The following is a 26249-nucleotide window of genomic DNA, read 5'->3' on the forward strand; positions in this document are numbered from 1 at the left end:
CTTCCCCCACTGCTAAGAATTTGACAGCCAATTCCTCCAAAATCTTGCCTATTCTGAATTACTTGTCCCAGTTGAACACCATCCTAATGTCATCAAGATCTTGTCTCTTCCATCTATATTGCTAAAGATTTAGGCATATATACATTTGTTTAATTTAATTTTATTTTTTAACAACCATTTTTGTTATGGCTGGATACTAGCTTGGGATTTGTTAACATTGTCATTATGTTATGATGTTGATGTTGTTGTTGTTGTTTGAACACACGTGCACATGCATTTGTGCTGTAACTAATATACTAAATGCTTTCTATGCTTCACAAATATCACATATGCAAAAGAGAAAAGTTTCTCTAACTTCCAACTCTAGTTATTTAAGCCATAAATTAGATCTAATCACTGATATCCCTAGTTTAGAAAACTTACTGAATAAAGTTTGAAATCAAGCCCTTAGCTTCATTTTTCAGAAATTTAGAGACAATGGCATAGGGGAGATAAAAGTCTCAAGCCTCAACCCATCACTTGGGCTAACATGTGACATGGCCGCACATTTCATAGAGTATAGCTATAGGGAATATGCAAAGCTTGTTGGATGAATAAAAATTTTCATAGTATAATTCACCATTTTTAGAATAGAACAATTAGCTCCAATATTATTAAATAATAAAAACATTTTAAATGAAAAATTTTGAACATCCAGTAGTATCATAAACATTTATTTTCTTTCCATCTCTCACTTGTGTACCTAACTTCAGGGCGTCCTATGTCTCTGAAAAGAAAAATCAAGTGACTGACAGTAGCTAACTGCTTAGTAAAAAATCCCCCCATGTGCACACACTAATATATATAATGAGGTGATACATAATCATGAACATATATAACTGCTAATACCACATTGAGGAGAATATAATTGTCATGACACGCATTTTCCAAAAGTGATCACTAATCAAAATTTGGATTACCAATCATTAGGCTCAATATATCAATCATGTGTCATCAGTAACAAATCATCTCAATGGTGATTCAAATAAACATCTTATTAGCATCCAATAATAAGGTTTGGCTTGGTAACTTTTCTGAATTTGCTCGACAAAGTTTTCAAGTATCTTATAGTTTTGGACTAGCCATGGCCATGCTTCAGCCTGTGACCGGCAAATTATAGTATCGTGTTCTTACTTATGGTGAGGCTATCCACAGTTCTACATTCGTATCTATGACAAAGGTATCCACAGTCGCACATTTCTACCCATGATGAACTATCCCTCATGACATGTTCCCACCCGTGATGAGGCTACCCAAATCAACGTGGCTAGTCCAATATTATCTTTTTATTAACCTTTAAGTTATGCCATATTTGAATTATGTTAATCAATTTCATACTTTATGCTTAACAAACTAAAATATAATCCCATCATAATTCATGCAGAAATCAGAGTAGATATTCTCATCATAATACATGTGATTTATAAATAATAAATTTGCAGAATATATTCATGCATATCAACATTTAAATCTACAGTTGAACGTATAGGGGATTTCTATATAAACTGACAAGCCCAATAATGTGCTTACCAATCCATGTGTGCCCCTAAAAATTTTCAATAAATTTAATACTTATAATTATCATAATTAAGGAAACCAACCATCCAACAAAATTGGCCCGAGCCCATACATTTACTCTAACCTTCCCTAATTCAAAAAACTTATTTAAACTTAATTAAATGAGGGAATTAGAATTTTTACCATAATTCGAGGGTACAAGTTTAGAGTCCATGCTAGGTTGTTTCATGTTCGGATGACTAAACGCTACAAAAATTAAGATTATTGGATTAGAGAGGAAATAAAATATGAGAGAAGAAGGGACATGGCAAGCCAGGTGGCGTTACCCCAACATCCTAAGTCTATTAAGATTTGAGTGGCAATTGACTAGACTAGGAGCATGGGTTGAATCTGAGTCGGGCCAACATGACTAAGATTGTCGATGGCCCGCTATATTAGGCTAGATGAAGATCAGCTGGTAGAAGAGCCATCATGAATGGAGGATTGAGTGGTGGACGTGGCAATAAGGGGAGGAGAGAGAGATAAGGAAGTAGAGAGGAGATGGTGGTTGGGATCCCTTATTTGTGGCTCGAGGCATGGCCGTAAAGAAAGGCAGAAGTATCACACGCTTGAGGGAGAGGGATAGAGAGATCGACAGCCAAGGAGTTAGCAACAGAGATGGTGGCATTAGGAGGAGAAGAAGGGGTTAATAAGGGTGTCTTGACCGAAAACAAGCTCATGGGAAAAAAAGCTCAGAAACTCGGGTTGGTGTCACGACCCCCGCCCCGTTCCCGGCGGGCCGCCGCGACGGTCCTAGGGTGCGGGTAGGCATAAGGCCACCAGCCACCGCGTAGAACCCTACTACCTATCAATCATCAATAAATCTTGAAAATTTTGGCATGATACATGCACAAAATGATCACCTTTCCTATGGTGACCTGTCAGGATTATCTCATTACATACAACAATGCTACCTGTCAGAGCAGCAATCACATAATTGTTGGGAATTGTATCCTAAATGTCAATCGTCAGCATATTGATGATTGAATATTGTAAATAAATTGACAAATTAATAAAGTATTATTTAGCATTATTCATCATTTCATCTTCAAATGAACTCTTATATGATGAAGTCCTTAGGACTTATGTTATGATAAAGGAGGATTTATCTTTGAGTCCTTAAACTTGTTCGCGACCAAATGATATGTTGTTACTAGGACGACAACATTATCGAGATTAGGTCGTTGTGTGACATATACGTTGGTTGTCCTCTTAACCAAGGAGTGTGGAGACACTGGTATGCCATACAGGTGAAGTGTAGGAGTACATTTCACTGAACGTGACCAATTCCGGAACGCTCTACTGTCGAGAGATGTTCCGAGTGGATATGGGTATAAGTTTGGCCCTCTGACCTGAGACCGCAACCTGTGACTAGCAAGCAACTCACTGTACTTTGGTACCGGACTACCTGAATTTCTAATTCAGTGACGGAAGGTCACTGGGTGCAGTCAAGTACTTGCGTAGTCAGTTGTGAGTCAAGATGGAATTGACCCCTCCTGCAAACAGGAGATAATGTCTTGTGACTAATTTAGCAAAACCTTGGCCAGGGTAATCTCAGTGAGGAGTCACGGGATATCTAAAGTTAATCACATAATGGATGTACTAATTATAGGGTTGACAGTGAGCTCTAAGTCATCCTGGCATTAAGAGTCAAAGGGATTGAATTATACAGTAACCATAGTTCAGGGTTTCAGAATATTTGCTTCGCATATATTCGGCCTATTCGGACGTCGGGTACCATTGCTAGATGGTCACATCGATTAGTGTAGGAAGTCGTTCCTATACTACCGGCTTAGGTTCGAACCTATGAGGTCACACGCATAGAAGATTCCTGATTGATCAAGAAGGCTAATGAATGATTAAGAATCATTCAGGGGTAATTTGGTCAATTCGATTGGCAAATTATCTTATAAAATAATTAAAGTAATTATCGGAGGATTAATTAGTAATTAGATTGCTAATGAACTCAATTGGATTGAGTAATTAGACTAAGGATGAGCCAAATTGAATTAGATTCAATTCTGGGCTCAATCAGGGTTTTTGACCTGATTGGATTAGGTCTGAATCAAGAGGACTTAGGTTGACCAAATTAAATTAGATTAAATTTGTGCTTAATTAGGGATTGACCTAATTGGATTAGGTTCAACCCATGGTAATTGAATCATTCTAATTGTTAGGATTTAATTAAATTAAATGGGTTTGATCTGAAACTATTCGGATCTTGAAATCCACTTGTCACATATCCATGCATGGCGCCATAAATTGATTTTTAATATGATTAAAAATTAATTTAATTTATTTAATGGTGCCATGGGACACTTGGCAACATCAGGGACCTCTTTCATCATTAGATGGGTCGAAATGGAGAGATAAATTCATGAAAAGAATTGGATAAGATCAAATTCACTCTCTTCATGACATATGCCATCCTTATCTTTATCTCACTTCTAATTAAGGTTGAATTTCGAATTTAATCACCACAAAATCACCACGTGACCCTCTAATCTGATTAGGGGCATGGGAATTTCGAAATTGAAAGAGGGAAGTGGCAACATGATGAATGGTTTAGATTAGATCAAGCTTCATCATGTAATGGCACATGAACTTGAATTTTGAATTCAAAATTCAAAACCCCACAAAATCCTCCACAAATATGGGATGGTTGGCATGAAGTTAGGTAGGAGAGCAACATTAAAAGGACCTCCATCATCTGGTGGTCGAATTCAAGGAAAAAAGAGAGAAAAAGAAGAAGAAAAAAGGGAAAAGAAAAGAGAGGAACCCTAGTTCATGCATGGAAAAATTCTGCATTCAATCTAGCTGACTTCTTCCTCCTCTAAGTCCATCGCGCCATTAGTGTTAGGGGTCCCTGATAAGAGTCTTTAGATCAGATCTAAGTCCTCTTCAATCCCTTTAAACCTTTCCTCCAAGTTCTTCCAAGAAGGCGGATCAAAAGTTGATAGTGTTTGGAAGATCAAATTTCAGCCTCAAGAAATTCTGCGCAAGCTAGCACTTCCGCAGGATTGGATCTCTTCAGGAACTTCGCGTGGACTTCTCGTAGAGGCCATTCGTGTGCGTGGCTGCGAAGTCGAGCATCAGATTCACAAGTTTCATCCATCATAAAAGGTATTAATCCTACATTAATCTTTTATTATGGTGTCAAGATCTAGGTCTGATTCCCCGAGGTTTTACCCTCTTTTGGGGCTCCTCACGGAGATATCTCCAGAATCCATTTAATGGATATTCGGAGATTAATCGGAATAGAGTTCTTAAGTTTCAGATCTGATAGTTAATCATGCATGAAAGTTTTAGCATAATTGTTTAAACGATTCCGGCATAATCCTATGTGTTCTTAAGGTGCTGATTTCTAGATTTGATCTTGTAAGCATGCATGAATTAAATTGTTTGATTCGATTTTTCCGCTGCATTTTAAAACTTAAAAAGAACTATGTATGGCTTGATCCCCCTTATGAAGGGGTACGTAGGCAACCCGATCAGGTTCAGCCATGGTTTTAAAAAAAAAAAAAAAATCCGCATGCTTAACACCGAAGAACCTAGGATTCACTTTCAATAATCTGTCACATAATGAACCTGGACAATATATATCAATACATCATCTCAGGCATATAACTCATCTATATAAAAATCTGGTTCCCATTTCATCCATGGTCAAACCCATATCCACAACAGGATCTATGACTGTAACTATACACTAAATACAACAGAAGGTTTATAATACACCAAAAGGGGATAAACCTCTATCTACATTATACTATGCTACACTATGGAGCGGCACAGCTAGCAGGCAATCTCTAACCCTGCTCTTCTCTATACAATACCTGCCCTGCAATCAAAAACACAAAACTGGGGAGTGAGTATATAAATACTCAGTGAGTGGAGTAGAGAGTACTATGCACATGAGACAGAATATAATCATGGCTCGAGATGAAATCTCAAGATCAATAACAAGATGAACATGATCTCAACATAGAGAATATGGAGTAAATCATCAATATCACCACAATCAATATCAACTCATCTGAAGTATATATGGAATAATCAAGTAAACATATATGCTACTCATGAATATGCTCAACAGATCATAATGCTGGAACATACAAATCAGGTGTCAATATGCTGAAATCATCACTAGACAGCTATCGGGAGGTGGGTTTTACGCCCCAGGCGAACCAGCAACAACTCCCTACTGTCACATGCATATGCAGGATAAGATACCACACTGATCATGTAAATGCTGGCCAGTATCCAGAACAGAAATCCATCTCACATCTACATACTAAACGGCACCTCGCGGGAATTCTACATCCGCGGAAAGCCATACTGCACCTCGCGGGGTCTTACTATGCCCGGCGGCAAGCAGAATATAAGTCGTAGGACCGGCCGATCCTACGCCTAGGGCCGTGTCCCCCCTAGGAAGGGACTGGGCTCCGCCCACCCAGAAGGCTACTATGTGCGCACAAAGGCCGATGTTCAACCCCCATCGACTATAGGTGTCCTGCAGATACTGCCAAGCCATGCATAAATGCCATAATGCACCCTTCCAATACTCTACTAAAAAGGAGTATAATCAAGACTACTACTCACTTGATCATGACCCAATCATAAACTAACATCAGGGTTAGAAGTGAGGGTCAAGGAAGTGCAATACAACTCAATATACCACTAAAAAGGCTCTACAAATCTTTGAAATGGAGGAAATGAAATCAATTTACAAAAGAAATCATTTCACAATTCGGAATCAATTTGATTACTCATCAACCCCTCGTAATTCCTCTCAATGTTCCCTCAAATACATGTACAGAATAATCAAGCATGGAGAATCAAGATTATAGAGAAATCTACTACAATATCAGTCAATATGCACAAGTGGAATCAATTCACACTTGGCGACATTCATGAAAATGAATTAAGAATGCTCATGGTGCAAAGTACATGACTCCCACTCACCTGTCAATCTGGCACAGCCTTGATACGCCTCCAAAAATCTACAGCTGGCAGTGGGAAACTTCTTCCTCTTGTTCCCTAGCTTCTTGCCCAACTGATACATGCATTTACAATATATTTAGTTTTGTATCAAGGGCTATAATCTACGTGCCAATTATAACATAGGGAACTTTAATTGATTCAACTCCCCTGTTCCCTAAATCTTTTCTTTTCTTTCTTCTTTTTCTTTTTAATTAATTAACTCACCATTTATGTGTATTAGGGACTCCCTTGCATGAGTACAAGGTCCCTTTTAGCTTGATCTAGGCTTAATACCCTATTATAGCATGAAATCCCCTATTTTCCACCCGGATGAACAGTAACCTGGACCGACAGCCGGTTACTTCATCCCGGGTTTGATCTACTTTTCAGACTCCAAATTTGATGAAATTTTTACCTAACATTCTACACTCATAGAGGATTCCAAAGAGGTAACATGCATTGCTATCGGAGGTCGTTTGACCTCCTAAATAATTCGCCGAAGTTGGGACTTCGACACAGTTTTTCCGTAGTGCCGGAAAAATTTGTCAAAATCCGATTCTTCCTCTTTTAACCGCCTCTACAACCCTTATCCGACCCTTCTAGACTATATCCACCCTTTGTATAGCCTAATGTCATCAAAAGACTAGATAGGGATGGATATTTACCTTTTTCTTTTTGGAAATCGAGGTCCTTGCGTAGAGGGGAAGAAGATCTACACTTTTTCCTTCAGCTGGCAGCGCATCCGGGATCTCCTACCTTTTCTTTTTCTTCTTCTTCTTCCTCTTCCTTTCCTTTCCTCTCCTTCTTTTTTTCCTCTCTGTTGCCGTCTGAGAACCCCCCCTCTCTGTCTCTCGGTTTCATTCCAAAGCCACAGCAAACCCTCCAATTAAATCACATCAAAATACTATTCACCCTATTTTTAATATTATTAAATTCCCATTTTGCCCCTAACACTTCAACATATCTACTGTTATGCCATTAACTTTTGATTTCTTTCCAATTTTACCCTTACCACTTCAACGCATCTACAACTATGCCATTATCTTTTCATTCCTTCCAATTTTACCCCTCATATCAATTTTAAAGGACTCTTCTATCCTTTTTTATATAAAAAAATATTTTGGGGTTATTACATCCTCCCCCCTTATATAAAATTCGTCCTCGAATTTAAAAGAGTAAATTACCTGATTACTCAAAGGGGTGAGTGTATCTGCTCTTTATATTCTGCTCAGTGTGGTATTGGAAATCAAATAAATTAGGAGTGTTTTACCTTCTATCTCTACCACATAGGTAGGATATACATATTTCGCTTTTATACTATCCCCTACAGGTGTATTAATAGCTAAGGGAATACGCATTAATATCTTATCCTTAGCTAACTTTTTAGCAAAATAAGGGGACACAAATGAATGGGTAGCTCCAGAATTAAATAATACTCTAGCTTTAATCTTATCAATGAGGAGCATACCTGTCACAGTTACATTTAATGCCTGTGCCTCTTGTGGATTTACCGTGAACACCCTTCCTTGCCCTCTACCTACTGGAGCTGATGGCTGAGATGGTCCAACACTCTGCTGTGATGCTGGTGTCTGACCTCTGCCTCTGCCTACAGGCCCCCTACTACTAGGCCTGTCCATCTGCACAGAAGGGTAGGATGCCAAAGGCACAAACTGCTGGGTGGCACCCTGCAGGCATTCTCTGGCAAAATGACCCGGCTGTCCACATCTGTAGCACACTCCCTGGCCCATTCTGCATCTGCCAGGGTGCTGCTTCCCACATATGCCACACACTGGCCATGATTGGAACCCAGATTCAGTTCTGGCTATAGTGACTGGAGGACGAGGTACTGATGGTAGAAAAGTATCTTGTGATTGACCTCTTTCCCTCCATTTCCTCTTACGTGGGGCAGGTGGAGCTGAGCGTACAGACTGCTCCGTCGGGCCCTCCGAGAGATCTACTCCCTCAGATCTACCTCTACTGTTTTGCTCCTTCCCCACACTCATTTTCCTCTGTTCTCTTTCAGCTCTTTCCTCTTTATTTCTGGTCTCCCACTGTTTTGCTTTATCTATCAGCCTAGACAAGGTGGGGACCTCTACTGCCAGTACTGCATTATAAAGCGGGGAAATCAGACCTCGTCTGAACCTTTCTATCCTGGCAGCTTCAGTGGGGATGATGTAAGGAGCATACTTCCCCAATCTAGTGAACTCACGAGCGTACTCAGATACGCTCATTCCGGGCATCTGCTTCAGCCTCTCAAACTGAAGAGCCCAATTCTGCCTCTCAGCCGGAGACAAGAACTCATCCATCACTGCTTGCCTGAACTCTTCCCAGGTTGGAGGATTCCTACTGTACAATCTATCTTCCATATGCCTCTGGTACCAGTCCCAGGCATCTTCTTTCATTGTAAGCCCTACAAGTTCTATAGCTCTTGCATCAGAACAGGGCAGTCTCCGTATCATCTTTTCAGTCTCCTCCAGAAATCTCTGAGGATCTTCACCTTCTTCCCCCTTAAACTCCGGGGTTCTGAGCCTCAGAAACTCCTGTACAGTAATCCCCTCATTATCTAGAGCCCGCCTGGCCAAACTTCTTGGCACAGGTACAGGAGGTGGGATAGATACTACTGACGGGGCAGGAGGTTTCCCCCGAGCAATCTGCTCCCTCAGAGCCTGATTCTCCGCCAGTAACTGTTCCATCAATGCATCTCTATTTCCTACCTCCCCTTGATCATCAACTCTCCGCCTGTCTGCAGGAGGAGATTTTTCTCTTTGGGGCTCGATATGTGTGGAACCCGCATCCAATGCTATATCTGGCTCCATCCTTCTTCCAGGACGAGCAGATCCTCAGTTTTTTCCCACCTGTCATTCTGTCTGAGTGGAGCGGCGAAAGAAACTGGCAAACAGCCCCCTCGGGGTTACCACGCTTCCGTCAGCTCGCTCGCCATGAGGAGGAGATAGATTTAAACATTTTCACAGTCGGGCTGGGTTAAGAACCATCAATTGCACTTGCTGGAGTCATGCATCGCCTCTTTGCACAATTTTTCCTTGGAGGTATTCTTTATATGTCTCTAGAAGAGTAAAAAAAAAAAAAAAAAAGAGAGGGCAGTCGTTACACACTGAGTCATAATATATTTTACTGAATTGTAAATGACTCATAAATTAACATACAGAAAAACCTTATGCTCCATAGTATAATCCTATACTTAATCCTGACTCACCCTATTGCTCTGACAGGACTCTTCTTAACCTTTGCTCTGATACCACCTCTGTCACGACCCCCGCCCCGTTCCCGGCGGGCCGCCGCGACGGTCCTAGGGTGCGGGTAGGCATAAGGCCACCAGCCACCGCGTAGAACCCTACTACCTATCAATCATCAATAAATCTTGAAAATTTTGGCATGATACATGCACAAAATGATCACCTTTCCTATGGTGACCTGTCAGGATTATCTCATTACATACAACAATGCTACCTGTCAGAGCAGCAATCACATAATCTGTCACATAATGAACCTGGACAATATATATCAATACATCATCTCAGGCATATAACTCATCTATATAAAAATCTGGTTCCCATTTCATCCATGGTCAAACCCATATCCACAACAGGATCTATGACTGTAACTATACACTAAATACAACAGAAGGTTTATAATACACCAAAAGGGGATAAACCTCTATCTACATTATACTATGCTACACTATGGAGCGGCACAGCTAGCAGGCAATCTCTAACCCTGCTCTTCTCTATACAATACCTGCCCTGCAATCAAAAACACAAAACTGGGGAGTGAGTATATAAATACTCAGTGAGTGGAGTAGAGAGTACTATGCACATGAGACAGAATATAATCATGGCTCGAGATGAAATCTCAAGATCAATAACAAGATGAACATGATCTCAACATAGAGAATATGGAGTAAATCATCAATATCACCACAATCAATATCAACTCATCTGAAGCATATATGGAATAATCAAGTAAACATATATGCTACTCATGAATATGCTCAACAGATCATAATGCTGGAACATACAAATCAGGTGTCAATATGCTGAAATCATCACTAGACAGCTATCGGGAGGTGGGTTTTACGCCCCAGGCGAACCAGCAACAACTCCCTACTGCCATATGCATATATCGAATATGACACCACACCAATATGTAAATCATCACTAGACAGCTGTCGGGAGGTGGGTTTTACGCCCCAGGCGAACCAGCAACAACTCCCCACTGTCACATGCATATGCAGGATAAGACACCATATCGATAATGTAAATGCTAGACAGCTATCGGGAGGTGGGTTTTACGCCCCAGGCGAACTAGCAACAACTCCCTACTGTCACATGCATATGCAGGATAAGATACCACACTGATCATGTAAATGCTGGCCAGTATCCAGAACAGAAATCCATCTCACATCTACATACTAAACGGCACCTCGCGGGAATTCTACATTCGCGGAAAGCCATACTGCACCTCGCGGGGTCTTACTATGCCCGGCGGCAAGCAGAATATAAGTCGTAGGACCGGCCGATCCTACGCCTAGGGCCGTGTCCCCCCTAGGAAGGGACTGGGCTCCGCCCACCCAGAAGGCTACTATGTGCGCACAAAGGCCGATGTTCAACCCCCATCGACTATAGGTGTCCTGCAGATACTGCCAAGCCATGCATAAATGCCATAATGCACCCTCCCAATACTCTACTAAAAAGGAGTATAATCAAGACTACCACTCACTTGATCATGACCCAATCATAAACTAACATCAGGGTTAGAAGTGAGGGTCAAGGAAGTGCAATACAACTCAATATACCACTAAAAAGGCTCTACAAATCTTTGAAATAGAGGAAATGAAATCAATTTACAAAAGAAATCATTTCACAATTCGGAATCAATTTGATTACTCATCAACCCCTCGTAATTCCTCTCAATGTTCCCTCAAATGCATGTACAGAATAATCAAGCATGGAGAATCAAGATTATAGAGAAATCTACTACAATATCAGTCAATATGCACAAGTGGAATCAATTCACACTTGGCGACATTCATGAAAATGAATTAAGAATGCTCATGGTGCAAAGTACATGACTCCCACTCACCTGTCAATCTGGCACAGCCTTGATACGCCTCCAAAAATCTACAGCTGGCAGTGGGGAACTTCTTCCTCTTGTTCCCTAGCTTCTTGCCCAACTGATACATGCATTTACAATATATTTAGTTTTGTATCAAGGGCTATAATCTACGTGCCAATTATAACATAGGGAACTTTAATTGATTCAACTCCCCTGTTCCCTAAATCTTTTCTTTTCTTTCTTCTTTTTCTTTTTAATTAATTAACTCACCATTTATGTGTATTAGGGACTCCCTTGCATGAGTACAAGGTTCCTTTTAGCTTGATCTAGGCTTAATACCCTATTATAGCATGAAATCCCCTATTTTCCACCCGGATGAACAGTAACCCGGACCGACAGCCGGTTACTTCATCCCGGATTTGATCCACTTTTCAGACTCCAAATTTGATGAAATTTTTACCTAACATTCTACACTCATAGAGGATTCCAAAGAGGTAACATGCATTGCTATAGGAGGTCATTTGACCCCCTAAATAATTCGCCGAAGTTGGGACTTCGACACAGTTTTTCCGTAGTGCCGGAAAAATTTGTCAAAATCCGATTCTTCCTCTTTTAACCGCCTCTACAACCCTTATCCGACCCTTCTAGACTATATCCACCCTTTGTATAGCCTAATGTCATCAAAAGACTAGATAGGGATGGATATTTACCTTTTTCTTTTTGGAAATCGAGGTCCTTGCGTAGAGGGGAAGAAGATCTACACTTTTCCCTTCAGCTGGCAGCGCATCCGGGATCTCCTACCTTTTCTTTTTCTTCTTCTTCTTCCTCTTCCTTTCCTTTCCTCTCCTTCTTTTTTTCCTCTCTGTTGCCGTCTGAGAACCCCCCCTCTCTGTCTCTCGGTTTCATTCCAAAGCCACAGCAAACCCTCCAATTAAATCACATCAAAATACTATTCACCCTATTTTTAATATTATTAAATTTCCATTTTGCCCCTAACACTTCAACATATCTACTGTTATGCCATTAACTTTTGATTTCTTTCCAATTTTACCCTTACCACTTCAACGCATCTACAACTATGCCATTATCTTTTCATTCCTTCCAATTTTACCCCTCATATCAATTTTAAAGGACTATTCTATCCTTTTTTATATAAAAAAATATTTTGGGGTTATTACAGTTGGCCACCCATCGAACAATGGGGTCCGGTATTGGCTTTGTCATCAGGGATCAGCATGCTAGACTTGTGGCGGCTGAAGGTCGGTGTATTTTTGATTAGTCCGTTGCTAGTGCCGAGGTCAGAGCTGCCTGGGAGGACGTCTCCTATGCGAAATGGAGGCTGGAGGGGGACTGCATCATCTTTAAGAGAGACTCTATTACGGTAATCGAAGGAATTTAGGATCCCGAGAGTGCTCTTAGGGGGATGTGGCTGCTCTATGACATTTGCCGATTCTTAGGCGAATGCGGCGCTGCTCGGGCTACCTATGTCCTCAGGGAGGCCAATAGCACTATGGACTGGGTGGCGTTCTATGCGGCTCATCACTTTGGAGAGTTTATTAGGAGACCCAAGCTTCTGTTTTGTCTCCCCTACATTTTCTTTTACTATCTGATGCTTTGGGTTGTACTCACATCCATTGTGTGTGAACGATCGATCTACCAAAGGATGAAGGCGACAGTGGAAGAGATTTGAGAGAGAGAAGGGGAGAAACAAAAAAAATTAGAGAAGGGGAGAAACAAAGAAAATTAAGGAGGCTAGGGTTGGCAGCTGACCCCAGATCCTCTTGGAGGTTATGCCAGCCTGTTGTGGTTGCGTGGGGCTTCGGCCTCCCCAGCTTGGCCAAACAAAGATTAATTTACTATTCCACTGCTTGGTTTGGAGATGGATTACTAGCTTGTCGAGTCTTCGTAGGGTTGACTCGGCAACTCAACTGAGTCTAGGCTGAATCTATGCCTGGTTGAGTGTTAGGAAAAGTGTCAAAGGAGAAAGGGATCTAGGCAAGGAAAGCAATATGAGGGTGGTGAAGTTTTTAGAATTTCTTATGTTCATCTCATCTTGGAATAGTATAAGTAAGAAATTTTGTGAAGGAGTAAATATAATTTTATATATTGAAAAGGATATGTATGTAAGAAAAGTCTTTTAATTAAATTAAAAAACCAAAGAGACTAATTTAAAAAAAATATATTTTGCACCGCCGTCCGTGGAAATCGAACCCACGACCACATGGTTAAAGGTTCAAGTTTTTCTCGTATATATTATAAGGACTATAACTTACAAAAATCTAATACAACTATGAGCAGTTAAACTTACTAATGTTTTACTACATGTTAAAAGAAACAACTATAGCTATCAAAAGTTATAGGTCTACAATTCGACTTTTTATGACTCAAGAAAACAATGCAGTTTTTATCATTTTTTTTTCTATAGCCATTCTTTCCATTCATTGACCTATGTGCTGCCTTCACCAATCTAACATTTCACTCAAGTCTTCTATCCACTAACCAGGCTCTTTGATTTATGCAGTTATAGTTAAAGAGAATCATGAAATTTGAAACTCAATAAGAAAAAAAATATTAGAGCATATGTGCAAGGAGAAATTTTGTGAAAGAGTAAATATAATTTTATATATTTAAAACGGTATGTGCAAGGAGAAAAGTCTTTTAATTAAATTAAGAAAACAAAGGGATCAATTTAAGAAAAATAAATTTTGCTTCGCCGTCTGTGGGAATCGAACCCACGACCACATGGTTAAAAGCCATGCGCTCTACCGGCTGAGCTAAGACGGCTGGGATACGCATTCGGCAATCGCTCAGATAATTATAACAACGGAAGGTCCAACCGCCATACCCTTGGCGAGCCCTATTTATTTCTTTGTCCGTTCTCCTCCAGGGTTCCCAGATAATCTCGAATTGTAAAAGCAGGAGAAGAAGAAAGGAGATACAGAGAGAATTGGAGATGCTGAGGGTCGCGGGAAGAAGGCTGGCTTCTCTCTCATGGAGGCCGAGCACCTCCGCCTCTGTCCTCTCCAGGAACCCCGTCCATGGTGCCGGGCATTCGTCGACCGATGACTCTAGATCGATCTCTCCCGCTCGATTCGCCCTCGAATCGGGCCTCCCCGGCACGACCAGAGGTTAGAGATGCTCCTGATTTTGTTTCTCTCCATTCGATTTAGTTTCTTGTGCTTGCACGATCTAAGAGCTACCTCTGGTATTAGTATGATTTCATGCCGTGCCGCTTGGATTTAGTTAAATATCTGGAGATAGATTTTGCCTTCCCTCTTTTCTTGTCCAAGGATAGGCGGTTTATTGAATTTTCGCATCGAAATCATCTATCTAATCTCATGTCAGTGCTGAATTAGGCCCTTTTGCTGCTTTTCTAAGGTATGCAGCCTTTTGTTATTCTGGATATTTTAAAGTTGGTGCAATGTATGGAGAATATTATCAGTTTAATGTAGATTAGCATATTAAGCACGATTTTTCTTAATTTATGGATCTTTTCTTGTTATTGAAAGGTTCATCGTATATTTGGTTTGGTGGTTTGGTTAATAGAAGTAGTTTTATTGGAGGAAAGCCTTGTTGCTTTATCTTTCTAAAGCACCAGATTTAATTGCGTCTCAGAGTTTCATCTGGAGCATAAGCTGTCAATATATACCCTGTAGCTTTTCCCAGCTGAAAAGGACATGACTGTGATTTAAAATCATTTTAAATTGTTGGGCATCTTGTTAGATTTAGTGCATGTTTGGAGGTGTGTTTGCACTCGACAAAAGTGATTCTTAGTCGAAAAGCAAAATTTTGAGTGATTGGCTACAACCCAAAAGTAATTCTTGATCATGTTGAAGACCTCCCAAAATGTGGTTTACGTAAAGCTGACCCTCCCCCGCTTCTGTAGATGCAGCTCGCAAGTTAACTATTGTGTTCGTGGGAAGTTAGTTTTTTTATTTTTTATTTTTTGGAAAATTGTGCTGGCCCTCGTCCACTTTCATCCCGACTCCCGAATGTATCAGGACTCTTCCCTTCTTATGAAGATTATCAATCTCCGAAGAATAAAAAGGCAAGGAATGTTCAACTCTCCTCCTCTCTTGCAACTAGAAACCCTAACTCCAATCTCCTTGAAGAACTCCGTGGTCCTTGTTCTTTGTTTCTCTGCGCAAGATCCAATAACAAGAAAAGAGGGAGGGCATTGTCAGGGAACAGGGATCATGGTGGTGGTGGAGCCATAGATCGCATTGTTCCTGTTCTACGTGGGGCTCAAACCCCAGATCCTCTCCAGTGATATCTTGAGGGATCCTTCTGGTAAATTGTTGGTTCTGTTTATGATACTCTGTTTTCTCTACAGACCTGAGAGGAAAGTTCATGAATCTGATGCATTCAAACTTCTACTCTATTGAAGTAAAATCGTTGACAATAATCACCACGTTCAAACTTCTAGACCTGAAATCTTCCCCAATTCCCTATCCTCCTTGGAACCAGCTTTGTGCAGCCTCCTTTCTCGACCCTCTAGCATCCAATCTCTCCCTCAAATGCTTCTTTTCTTCCCACATTTTTTGTTCAGCGTATATATTCAACAACAACACATATGGACCATCCTTTTTTGGCTCCAATTTAATAACCTTCTCTACGAAGCTATGTTCCCAATTCCATCTCCCCATACAACCCACAAGATCCAAGAAAAGCTTCCCTTGCCAACGGATCCATTTCTATCCCATCTCCCATATGAACCTCTCAACTTCTTTCAACCTCCCTGAACGACCCAACATATCAACAACACAAGCACAATGTTCCCTATTCGGCTTAATTCCATAATGGTTCACCATAGAATTGAAAATTCTAAGCCCATCATCCACAAACCTCCATGGCTACATGCAGCTTGGCATGCAAGCAAAGCAACAGAATCTAGCTTAAATCCTTTGCTCTCCATTGCTCCAAAGATTTTGAGAGCCTCTTTTCCCTTCAAAGGATTCCAAAGATGTTTCTAATAAATTTATTACAGCTATCGGGCAGCGCTTGTTTTGTTTATTGATGAAAGATTGAGAAAATATAGTCCTTCTTGTTGGTCTTTTTAGTTGCCATTTTGGATTGCTCATATATAGAAGTTTCATCTGGTTTTGTGATATAGACCATTATACTTGCTTCAAATAGATAGAATATAGTTTCTGAAGAGTACTGCTCTGAAACCTTGTGCTCTTTGATATCAGTCTAGTCATGAGAGGAGGAAATAAACTCCACTATATTTCTGTTTCTAGTCCAGGTATTTCTGTTTGTAGGGCACTGCAATTCTGTGAACGATTTCAGCTCTCTCCAAAGAGCTGATCTCCTCATGTACATTCTTTAATCTTCCTCCTTCAACAAATGTGGGTGGCTTAATGCTTCCCTTTATTTCAAAAAAACAAAAACGAAAACAAAAACAAAACAAACTCCTGCCTTCAAGTTTCAGAGAGTAGAAGGTCTTCATGCAGTCTTGGTAGTGTCTTGTAATGCTCAAAGCAGCCATTGCAAACTTTGGATCTACTAGTTTTTAATGTGCCTCTCAGCATCAGTCTTGTGCTGGTTAAATGTCACATGCATGGTCTTTTCATTTTAGAAAGGTTCTCCTTTTCCATGTCACAATTCTCATCCATTTGATATAGTTCTTAGACACCCTGGAGACCAGGGAAGCCTAGTCACTTTGTGTGTGGACTTGAATTCCTCCATGGACTTTCAAACCCTTCTCCAAAAACCTAGTCCATTGTTGGATCCTGATTATTGAGCTTAATAAACCAAACTATCAGGACTATATCATGTAGACAGAGTATGTGTCACTTGAATTGAATAGTGGTAAGAGTGGCTCCTTGAAATATAAGTATATTTTGGCTTTATTCTAGTTTTTTGGCTGACCATAATCATAGTGAATGTTGCAAATTCTGAGCAAAGTCCATGTTGTAGAGACACCTGGATCCCTATAAGACCACATCGATGATGTGATCACTGCTCATGTTTGTGTAGGAGTTATGAGCTATTCAATTTTTCCCTCCATGTTTGTTTCCCTTTGGTGGAGCTATGTCGGCATCTTTTCAGGAATTCTGGAAGAAGGCTGACCATGGAGTCATGGTCTGAACCATGGAATGCAGTGATTGAGAGGCATTCTTTCTCGGTGTTTATAGTGGCTCAACGCTTTTATATTTTTTATTACTCGATGTCTGTTTCAAAGAAAAAATGGCTATCGTTTGTACGAAAGAAACTAAGTCCTCTCTCCATATCTCAATCAAATTTCTTAATTTTTTTGGAACTAATATAACCTGCTTTTTGTGCTAAACTTATTAGTTCATGACATCGTACTAAGCAAAAAATGAATTCCTAGAGGCTGACCTAGTATATAATCAATTTGATCTTGCTTTGGAGTTTGCTGATAATGTGCATAGCTTCCTATACAAATAGAACTTATGCAAATTCCTTTTAATTTTCTAGTTGCTAGCATTTGTTGGAGATTTAAAAAATCAATTGGTTGCTTTGTATCGATAGGTATCAGAGTATGTTAGTGTAACCTTCTTTTGATGAAACATTCTTAACAATTATTTTGCTTTTTTTTTCATATTAACTATATGGAAAAAAAAATATCATATGATTTTTATTAAATTTATTTGCATCATGGTACTCATTTGTCTTATATCTAAACAAATTTAGAATTATTTTAGGCTTTTGTCCTTTTTGGTCATTTTGTCATTTAAAAGTAGGCTTTTAAATTTACCAACCAAACTTACAGTAAACCACTTCTGCAACTTCAGAATAGTTTTTAGATCTTAATAGCCAAATGCTTTTACGGCAAAAAAACTACTTTGCCCTGAAACAGCTTTTGACCTCAAACGTAGCTTTTGCCAAAAACTGCTTTTGGGCCAAAAGCTACAACATTCCCAAACAGACTCTTGATCCCAAGAATTGTTATACTCAGGCTGCGTTTGGTTTGGCAATAAGAAAATTAGGAATAGCAGTTTTAGGACTATTTGAATAGTTATGCCACAAGTTATTTCAGTTTCTGCTTGGCCACAATATTTGGAAGCGTTTTAGAATAATTTCTGAAGGAGGATTCTTGTCCATAAAAAAGTAAAATCTAGACATAATTTATGCCTCGAAATAGTGATGCAGGTCAGAAGAAGGAGAGAGAAGAGGAGGGAAGAGAAGAGAAAAGGAGAAGGTAGAGAGGGGGAGCAACTCAATATTCTGTATCTCAAATCTCAATAATGCGAATTTTCGATGACATTATCAATCATAAAATATCAATGCTAAATATTATTAATGTCCATACATTTCTTTCACACAATGATCAACTAACCAATAAGAATATTATATTATTAACTATTATTAACTACGATTAGCTATTTAAATTTGTACTAGGATGGTAGCTACATATATAGAATATTATGGATATCATCAAGAAATTCTGAAAACTGAAATGCTATCTCTTGGTGGCGATCTGCATTTATGAACGAGCTTGACCCATCACATGAAGATCCCTAAATATTGCTCATCTTTCTATCTATTGCACCGTACGATTAACCAACCAAACCATTCTGATCTGCCGCTCCACTCCTCTCTATTAGTTTGGGCTCGCTCTCATTGTCTATGTTATCCTTCTTATTGGAATTAGATCCAACATACCATGCTACACCTGGCTAGAAGCCTTTGAAAATTGAGCACGTATATCACCTTGATCATGGGGTAGACATGCTTTCTATATAAGCGAATCACTTGAGCTCTAGGGATGGTGGCGATACAGTGAATTGGGTAATCACCACCATGTAGGAGGCAGGTGCCTCATTAGAGGAGGCAATGTTGGCAGTACAGTGACTTGGTATCATGGTTAGAAACACATCCTCTATATGGAAATCACTTCACTTGAGCTTTGGCAATGTTGGCAGTACAGTGACTTGGTTGTCACCACCGTGGAAGAAGAAGATAATGTATTAGATAAGGCACATGTATCATAGGGTAGAAATGCTTCCTCTATGAGAGAATCACTCCACTTGAGCTTTGGCGATGGCGGTGGCGTAATAACTTGGGTCGTCGCCACCATGGAGGATGAAGATGCGATACGTATCATAGGGTAAAAATACATCCTCTATAAGAAAATCTCTTCACTTAAGCTCCACTAAGGTGGCGAAGCAGTGATTTGGGTTGTTGTCGCAAGGGGTGCATCGATCCGAGCCAAGTAGCTTGTCATTCGAGCTCGACTCGATTCGACTCGAGGTTGACTACCCTATCAAAATGCTCGAGATTTAAGTATGGAGCAGCTTGTCATAATACTTGGTCTCCAAACTTGACTCGAGATCGATTGAGCCTTAATATTTGAGCTCGAATTAGACTTGATCAAAAGAAAAAAGCAATGATCGAGATCAACTCTACTCAACTCGAATATCAACCAAGCCAAATACTCGAGCTCGAAGCCTTAGTCATAATTAAAAAATATAGTTAAAACAAAATATGAAAGGCATGGAGTAGGAAGGAGTTAGGTCGGATTAAAAAATTAATAAATATTATATTTTAAAATATTAAAATATTAATATATATTATAAATAAAATAAAATATTATTAAAAATCAAGGAATGCCGTACCGGCACGTACCGGCCGGTACGTACCGGTCCGGTCCCTGACCGGTACCGGACACAGATGAAAACCGGTATTTTCCGGTTTTCTTTTGTGAACCGGCCGGTACGGAGACCGTACCGGCCGATACCGGCCGGTACCGCTTGGTACCGGCCTCGTACCGGTGCGAACCGGCCGGTTCGCACCGGTACGGTGTTTTTTTTTAGGGGGGGAACCACAGCGCCTCGCTGTGGTTTTTAAAACCACCGCGTGGCGCGTGGTTTCAAAAACCACCGCGTGGCGCGTGGTTTCAAAAACCACGCGCCACGCGTGGTTTCAAGGAAGAAGTGGCCCACGGGCCACTTCTTTCAAAAACAAAAAAAAAGCCGTTTTTTTTTTTTTGGGAACCACAGCGCCACGCGCTGTGGTTTTTAAACCACCGCGTGGCGCGTGGTTTTAAGAAAGAAGTGGCCCACGGCCACTTCTTTCAAATAAAAAAAAAACCAGGGTTTTTTTTTTTTTGGGAACCACAGCGCCACGCGCTGTGGTTTTTAAACCACCGTGTGGCGCGTGGTTTTAAAAACCACGCGCCCGCCGTGGTTTTAAGGAAGAAAGCTGTGGCCTCGGCCACAGCTTTTTTTTTTTTTTTTTGATGGGAAAGAAAGTGGTCCGGACCGGTACCGTACCGGTCCAAACCGGTACCGTATCGGTCCGGCCGGCCACCGGTACGCCGATCCGGACCGGTACGGCGGACCTTGTTAAAAATATATACTCGACTAGGATCGCGAGTCTTCGAGCTCAACTCGAAAAACTATTTGAGCTACTCGAGTTTGACTTGAGCTTGGCAATAGCCGAGTTAAGTCGAGCTTGTACCCTAGCCATGCATCTTGTTTAATGAGGATGTGTTTCTACTCCATGATATTTGCACCTTCTCTAATGAGCATCTTTCTCCTCTACGGTGGTGACAACCCGAGCCACTGCACCGCGGCTATCAATGGAGCTCAAGTGGAGCGATTTTCTTATAGAGGAAGTGTTTCTATTCTATGATACATGTGCCTTCTTTAATGAGGCATCTTCTTTCTCCATGATGGTGACAATCCAAGTTATTGTACCACTGCCATTACTGGAGCTCAAGAAGTGATTTCCATAGAGGATACATTTCTACCCCATGCCTCTTCTAGTGAGACATCTTCCTCCATGGTGCTGACAACCCAAGCCACTATAACGCCGCCATTGCCGTAGCTCAAAAATGGAGTAGTTTTCTTATAGAGGAAGCGTCTCTATGCCATGATCAAGATGATGTATGTGCTCAATTATGAATGCTGATTTTTCTAGACTTGTTAGATCCAAATCCAATGTAGAAGGCTAGCATAGACAATGAGAGCACACCGAAACTGATTAAGAGGAGTGGAGCGATGGTTCAAAATGGTTTTGTTGGTGAATCGTGTGGTGCAATAGATAGGAAGATGAGTAATATTTGGGGATCTTCGTGTTGTGGGTCAAACTCGTTCATAGATATGGATCACCATCAAGAGATGGCATTCCAGTTCTCAGAGTTTCTCGATGATGCCTATAATATTCTATTCTATAGATGATTATGTATAGCTACCTTCCTAGTACAAATTTAAATAGTTTAAACCAGTTATTAATAGGTAATAATATAACATTTTTATTTTTTAGTTGACTTGTGTGAAGGACATGTATGGATGTTAATAATATTTAGCATTGGCATTTATGATTGATAATGACATGGAAAGATTGCATTATTGAGATTTGATGTCAATCAAACTTGGCCTATGTTTTGGAAGAAAAATCTCCCTCTTTGATAGAAATTCTAGGGTTTACTTAACAAATTGTTTGTATAATATGGGCGTTCCTCTTAATGAATTCCCCTAATGTACTAGCTAACAACATTCCCTAATAAGTACTCTATGCAAGAGTATCTTTCACACGTGAACTTATGTTGATGTAAAATATAGTGGTCAACTTTGTAATATATGGGGCACATCTAGAAAATCTACAGACTATTTGATAGTATTTAAAACTGCACAATCAAAAGCCAAACTAAAGTTCCCAGCTTCTACTTCAAGAATACCTCATAAAATCTCTCTCCAATACTGCACCTAATGCTATATAGCATATAATTTGAAGCTACTAGAACTCAATTCCAAGCACCATGCATAAAAGACAAAAGCTCTCTATTCTCTGAAGTCACCCATGCTTTAGTATAGAGATCAAGACTTAATTAAATAAAATAAACAAAACGCCAATAAGGATAAAAGTCCTCTACTTAAACTACTAAAGCATCTATTAGTGCTGTAGCCCAATTTGTCCTACTTTATCTAGGACTGTCTTTATATAGAACTCCATGCTGTTCAAGATCAAAATCAAGCTCACTTTGACTTTGGCACAAATAACCAGTCTTAATAAAACTAGAACTCACAAATGAACCACCAACTCTACTTATTGTGAAGTTTGTGCTAATGACTGTCTGTCCCCCTTGGTGTTTGTTCTGTAATCGATGGTGACTTCTAATGCACAATCATGCTTCTAATTATTGCATTGATTTGACTATTAAGTGAGATAAAATTTTAAATTATTCTATGAATTTTACTTGAATCATTTCTTCAAAATATTCTTGTTAGGGTTTGTTTGGTTGGGGCATGTGAGATTATGGGGTAATTTGATGATTCCTAGGAATCATTTATCTAGAAAAGTAATTGTGGAAGAAAATAAATTTGGCCACATTTGGTTGGTGGAAAACTACTCAAAAAAATAGCGTCGGAAAAAAGATTACTATGTTTGGTTGGAGGTAATCTTATATGAAAATATTACTAAATTTTCAAGAGTGCCCTTGAATAAATAATTTATGTAATAACATTTTTTTCTCGGTCTATTTGTTGGTCATTTATGGCCCACTTACATAAGCGTCGTCAATATTGGTTATTTTGAATATTGAAATATATTTACATGAGTTAATAAATATTTTTAAATTAATTATACATATATTTGAATGTATTTTTTATTATAAATAAATTTTGTGTTTTGATATATAAAGGAATATATTAATTATTAATGAATCTTACGTTAGATTTATTGATAATTAATAAATATTTGTTAATTATTTATTAAAATTAATAGATGTTAATAAATATATTAATATATTAAATATATTATTATTTATAAATAGTATTAGTCAATGTATAAGTATATTTATAATTTATTAATATAATGTCAATATAATATATATTAATATAATTAATACAATATTAATATAATATAAGTTATGGTATTTCTGTCAAGAAAAGATAATTTCAGATTACCTCCACTTGGTAATCCAGCATTAAATAATCCAGAATGTCTCAAGATTCACGGAAATAACTTATGCTACTGAAAAGTGTTTTTCTTGTGTGATTTTTTAACCTGCAGGATTTTCTTCTGAATCTCTTGTCCCTAGACATCAGGACATGGGGTTGGCTGACCTTCCTGCAACAGTGGCAGCTATGAAGAACCCAACCTCAAAGATAGTCTATGATGAACACAACCATGAGCGATTTCCTCCGGGCGATCCCAGCAAGCGAGCATTTGCTTACTTTGTTTTGAGTGGGGGGCGATTTGTGTATGCTTCTTTGATTCGTCTCCTAGTCCTTAAGTTTGTGTTAAGCATGTCCGCTAGTAAGGATGTCCTTGCTCTAGCTTCACTGGAGGTCGATCTCTCCAGCATTGAGCCTGGGAGCACAGTTACGGTGAAGTGGCGTGGGAAGCCAGTGTTTATAAGGCGCCGGACTGAGGATGATATCAAGTTGGCCAACAGTGTGGATGTGGCATCCCTTCGCGATCCTCAGGAAGATGCAGCTAGAGTGAAGAACCCAGAGTGGCTCGTGGTGGTTGGGGTCTGCACCCATCTGGGTTGCATTCCCCTGCCCAATGCTGGAGATTTTGGTGGCTGGTTTTGCCCGTGTCATGGGTCACATTATGATATCTCCGGTAGGATTCGCAAAGGCCCGGCTCCATACAACCTGGAGGTGCCTCAGTATACCTTCATGGATGAGAACAAGTTGATGGTAGGCTAAATTCTGTGTTTTGAATGTTGTGGTATGATTCTCTATATAATATTTGTCTTTTACTTGCCTCTGCTGGATATTACAAGTTTCTGGCACTGGTTCATGAATAATTGCGATCACCTTGGCGAGCACATTATTAAGGTGGAACATGTATATTGCACCGTGTAAACTTATTGGAAATATCCTCTATTAGCTTCTTGCCCTGTTCACCAGGGTAAATTCTGGTCAATGGTAGTCTCCTCATGCCTGAGAAGATGTTGTAGATTTACAAACCTCATGGTTTTTGTTATGCTTGGAGACCATGGGACGTATTGCCGAGAGCTCAATATTCATAGCATGTGGTTGTCAAATTGGAATATGTTATTTGCGTGCTCATGCATTAATGTCAGTATAAGTGCATGGATATACGAGGCATAGGTTTCGATTTATCTTTATATCATTCTTCCTTTTAGCTTGACTCTCAGCAGGACCATTAGTATCCTTCACTGGATCTTTAATTCAGAAGTTACTGGTTTTGATTGGGAAGGCTAATGATTTTTTTTTTTGTTGTTTTTTGGTAGAAAAAGACTCATGATTATTGCTTATCAATTTCTTTAATGGAGAGGAGCATCTGTAATTGCATCAATTTTATAATTGTTTGGTGTGAGTTTGATAAACGAACTCTTTGATTCAAGTTATATACCTTTTCTTCCTGAGTTATTATTTGGAATTAAACATGAAGTCATACGTTTACTAAAGCATATGTATAAGTGAAATACATGGCAGGAGAGAACATCCAAACTGTCTTTCCTGTCCGGAGACCAAGTAGGGATGGCGCATCTCAAAGAATTTAAGCTTGGACAATATTGACTCGGACGACCCTCCTTGCTCTCTCTCAAAAAATAGAAGGATTCAGCTTCCTTCACTCCCATCCACGGTTGGATCATGCACCGCACAGCTCTCAAAGCAATCACAGGATGATGGATATAACAAAGATCCTCCCTGAATTTAGGTTCGTTTCCGAGAGAAATCACATTTTAGACTCCAAATCCCATTGGAAAACTTCTTCATGGCTCGCGAGGGAACGTCCCTTCACTCCAAGGCTGAGACAGAAAACCCCAAGGGAAATGATCTCTTCCCGAGATGAAGAGCCATCTCGCTCGGCGCTGTGACGTCTTATAAGGAGAGCGTGGGGGGCAGCCTCATCTGACGTAGCTGGGATTTCCTTCGGAAAACGACATTCCGGAGCTCCACTTTGAGGGACGGTGGTGCTGTGCCTTCCCCAACTTTTAATTCCGCTGCTATATGGCTCAAAAGACCGTCTCAATCCGATCACTAATTTACAGGCTTTGCAATTTGCACCATCCATATTACTAATAATTGTGATCCCCAACCACCCAGGATGCTTAAAATTGAAACTGACTTCCTGGTGATGGCTACTGCTAGTTTACTTATTCCATAATTTTTATATAATTTAAATAAAAAATTAGAAATTTCAAATATTAAATTAGAAAAAGAAAAAAAATAGTTTCCAAGTATCCAAATCCATCTTTCTTTCTTTTTTTCTTTAACTTCTTGGAATATCAAGTAAATCATTTAAAAATTATAGATCTTATTAATATAACAAATACTATTCTAACAAAAAAAAATATTTTTTTAGTATTAATTTATTGAAAAAAGCAATACTTAAATAGAGTCAAACACATCTCTTCTATATATATATATATATATATATATATATATATATATATATATATATATATATATATATGAAGTAAACCAAGTCAATGTATAATCCATGCGGAACCTGTTTTTTTATGGAGGAGAAAGCATAACTACTAAGCTATATTTTGGTTGTTTCCCTCGTACAATTAACATCTTTTAAAAAAAAAACAATATATATTTCATTTTCAATAATTCAATTATCAGATAGAATTGTTTTCTGACAATAATTTAAATAGTCTAAATATAGTATTTAAGCAACCTTCATAGATCATAATA

The 26249-nt window shown here is 39.4% G+C and overlaps 1 protein-coding gene and 1 non-coding gene across 2 annotated transcripts; one reads left to right on the top strand and one right to left on the bottom strand.

The window, feature by feature from the left end:
• Nucleotides 1–14363: 14363 nt before the first annotated feature.
• TRNAN-GUU lies at nt 14364–14436 on the bottom strand. The gene has a single exon. It is a non-coding gene; the product is annotated as a tRNA-Lys (tRNA).
• A 79-nt stretch (nt 14437–14515) lies between these two features.
• On the top strand, nt 14516–24558 carry LOC120105390 (cytochrome b-c1 complex subunit Rieske-4, mitochondrial-like). The gene is made up of 2 exons (XM_039117783.1): nt 14516–14780; nt 23635–24558. Exons 1-2 carry the CDS (start codon nt 14606–14608, stop codon nt 24276–24278), a joined length of 819 nt encoding a protein of 272 aa, XP_038973711.1. The 5' UTR covers nt 14516–14605; the 3' UTR covers nt 24279–24558.
• Nucleotides 24559–26249: the final 1691 nt, after the last annotated feature.

Source organism: Phoenix dactylifera, unplaced genomic scaffold, assembly GCF_009389715.1.
Source record: "Phoenix dactylifera cultivar Barhee BC4 unplaced genomic scaffold, palm_55x_up_171113_PBpolish2nd_filt_p 000275F, whole genome shotgun sequence".
NCBI lineage: Eukaryota > Viridiplantae > Streptophyta > Magnoliopsida > Arecales > Arecaceae > Phoenix > Phoenix dactylifera.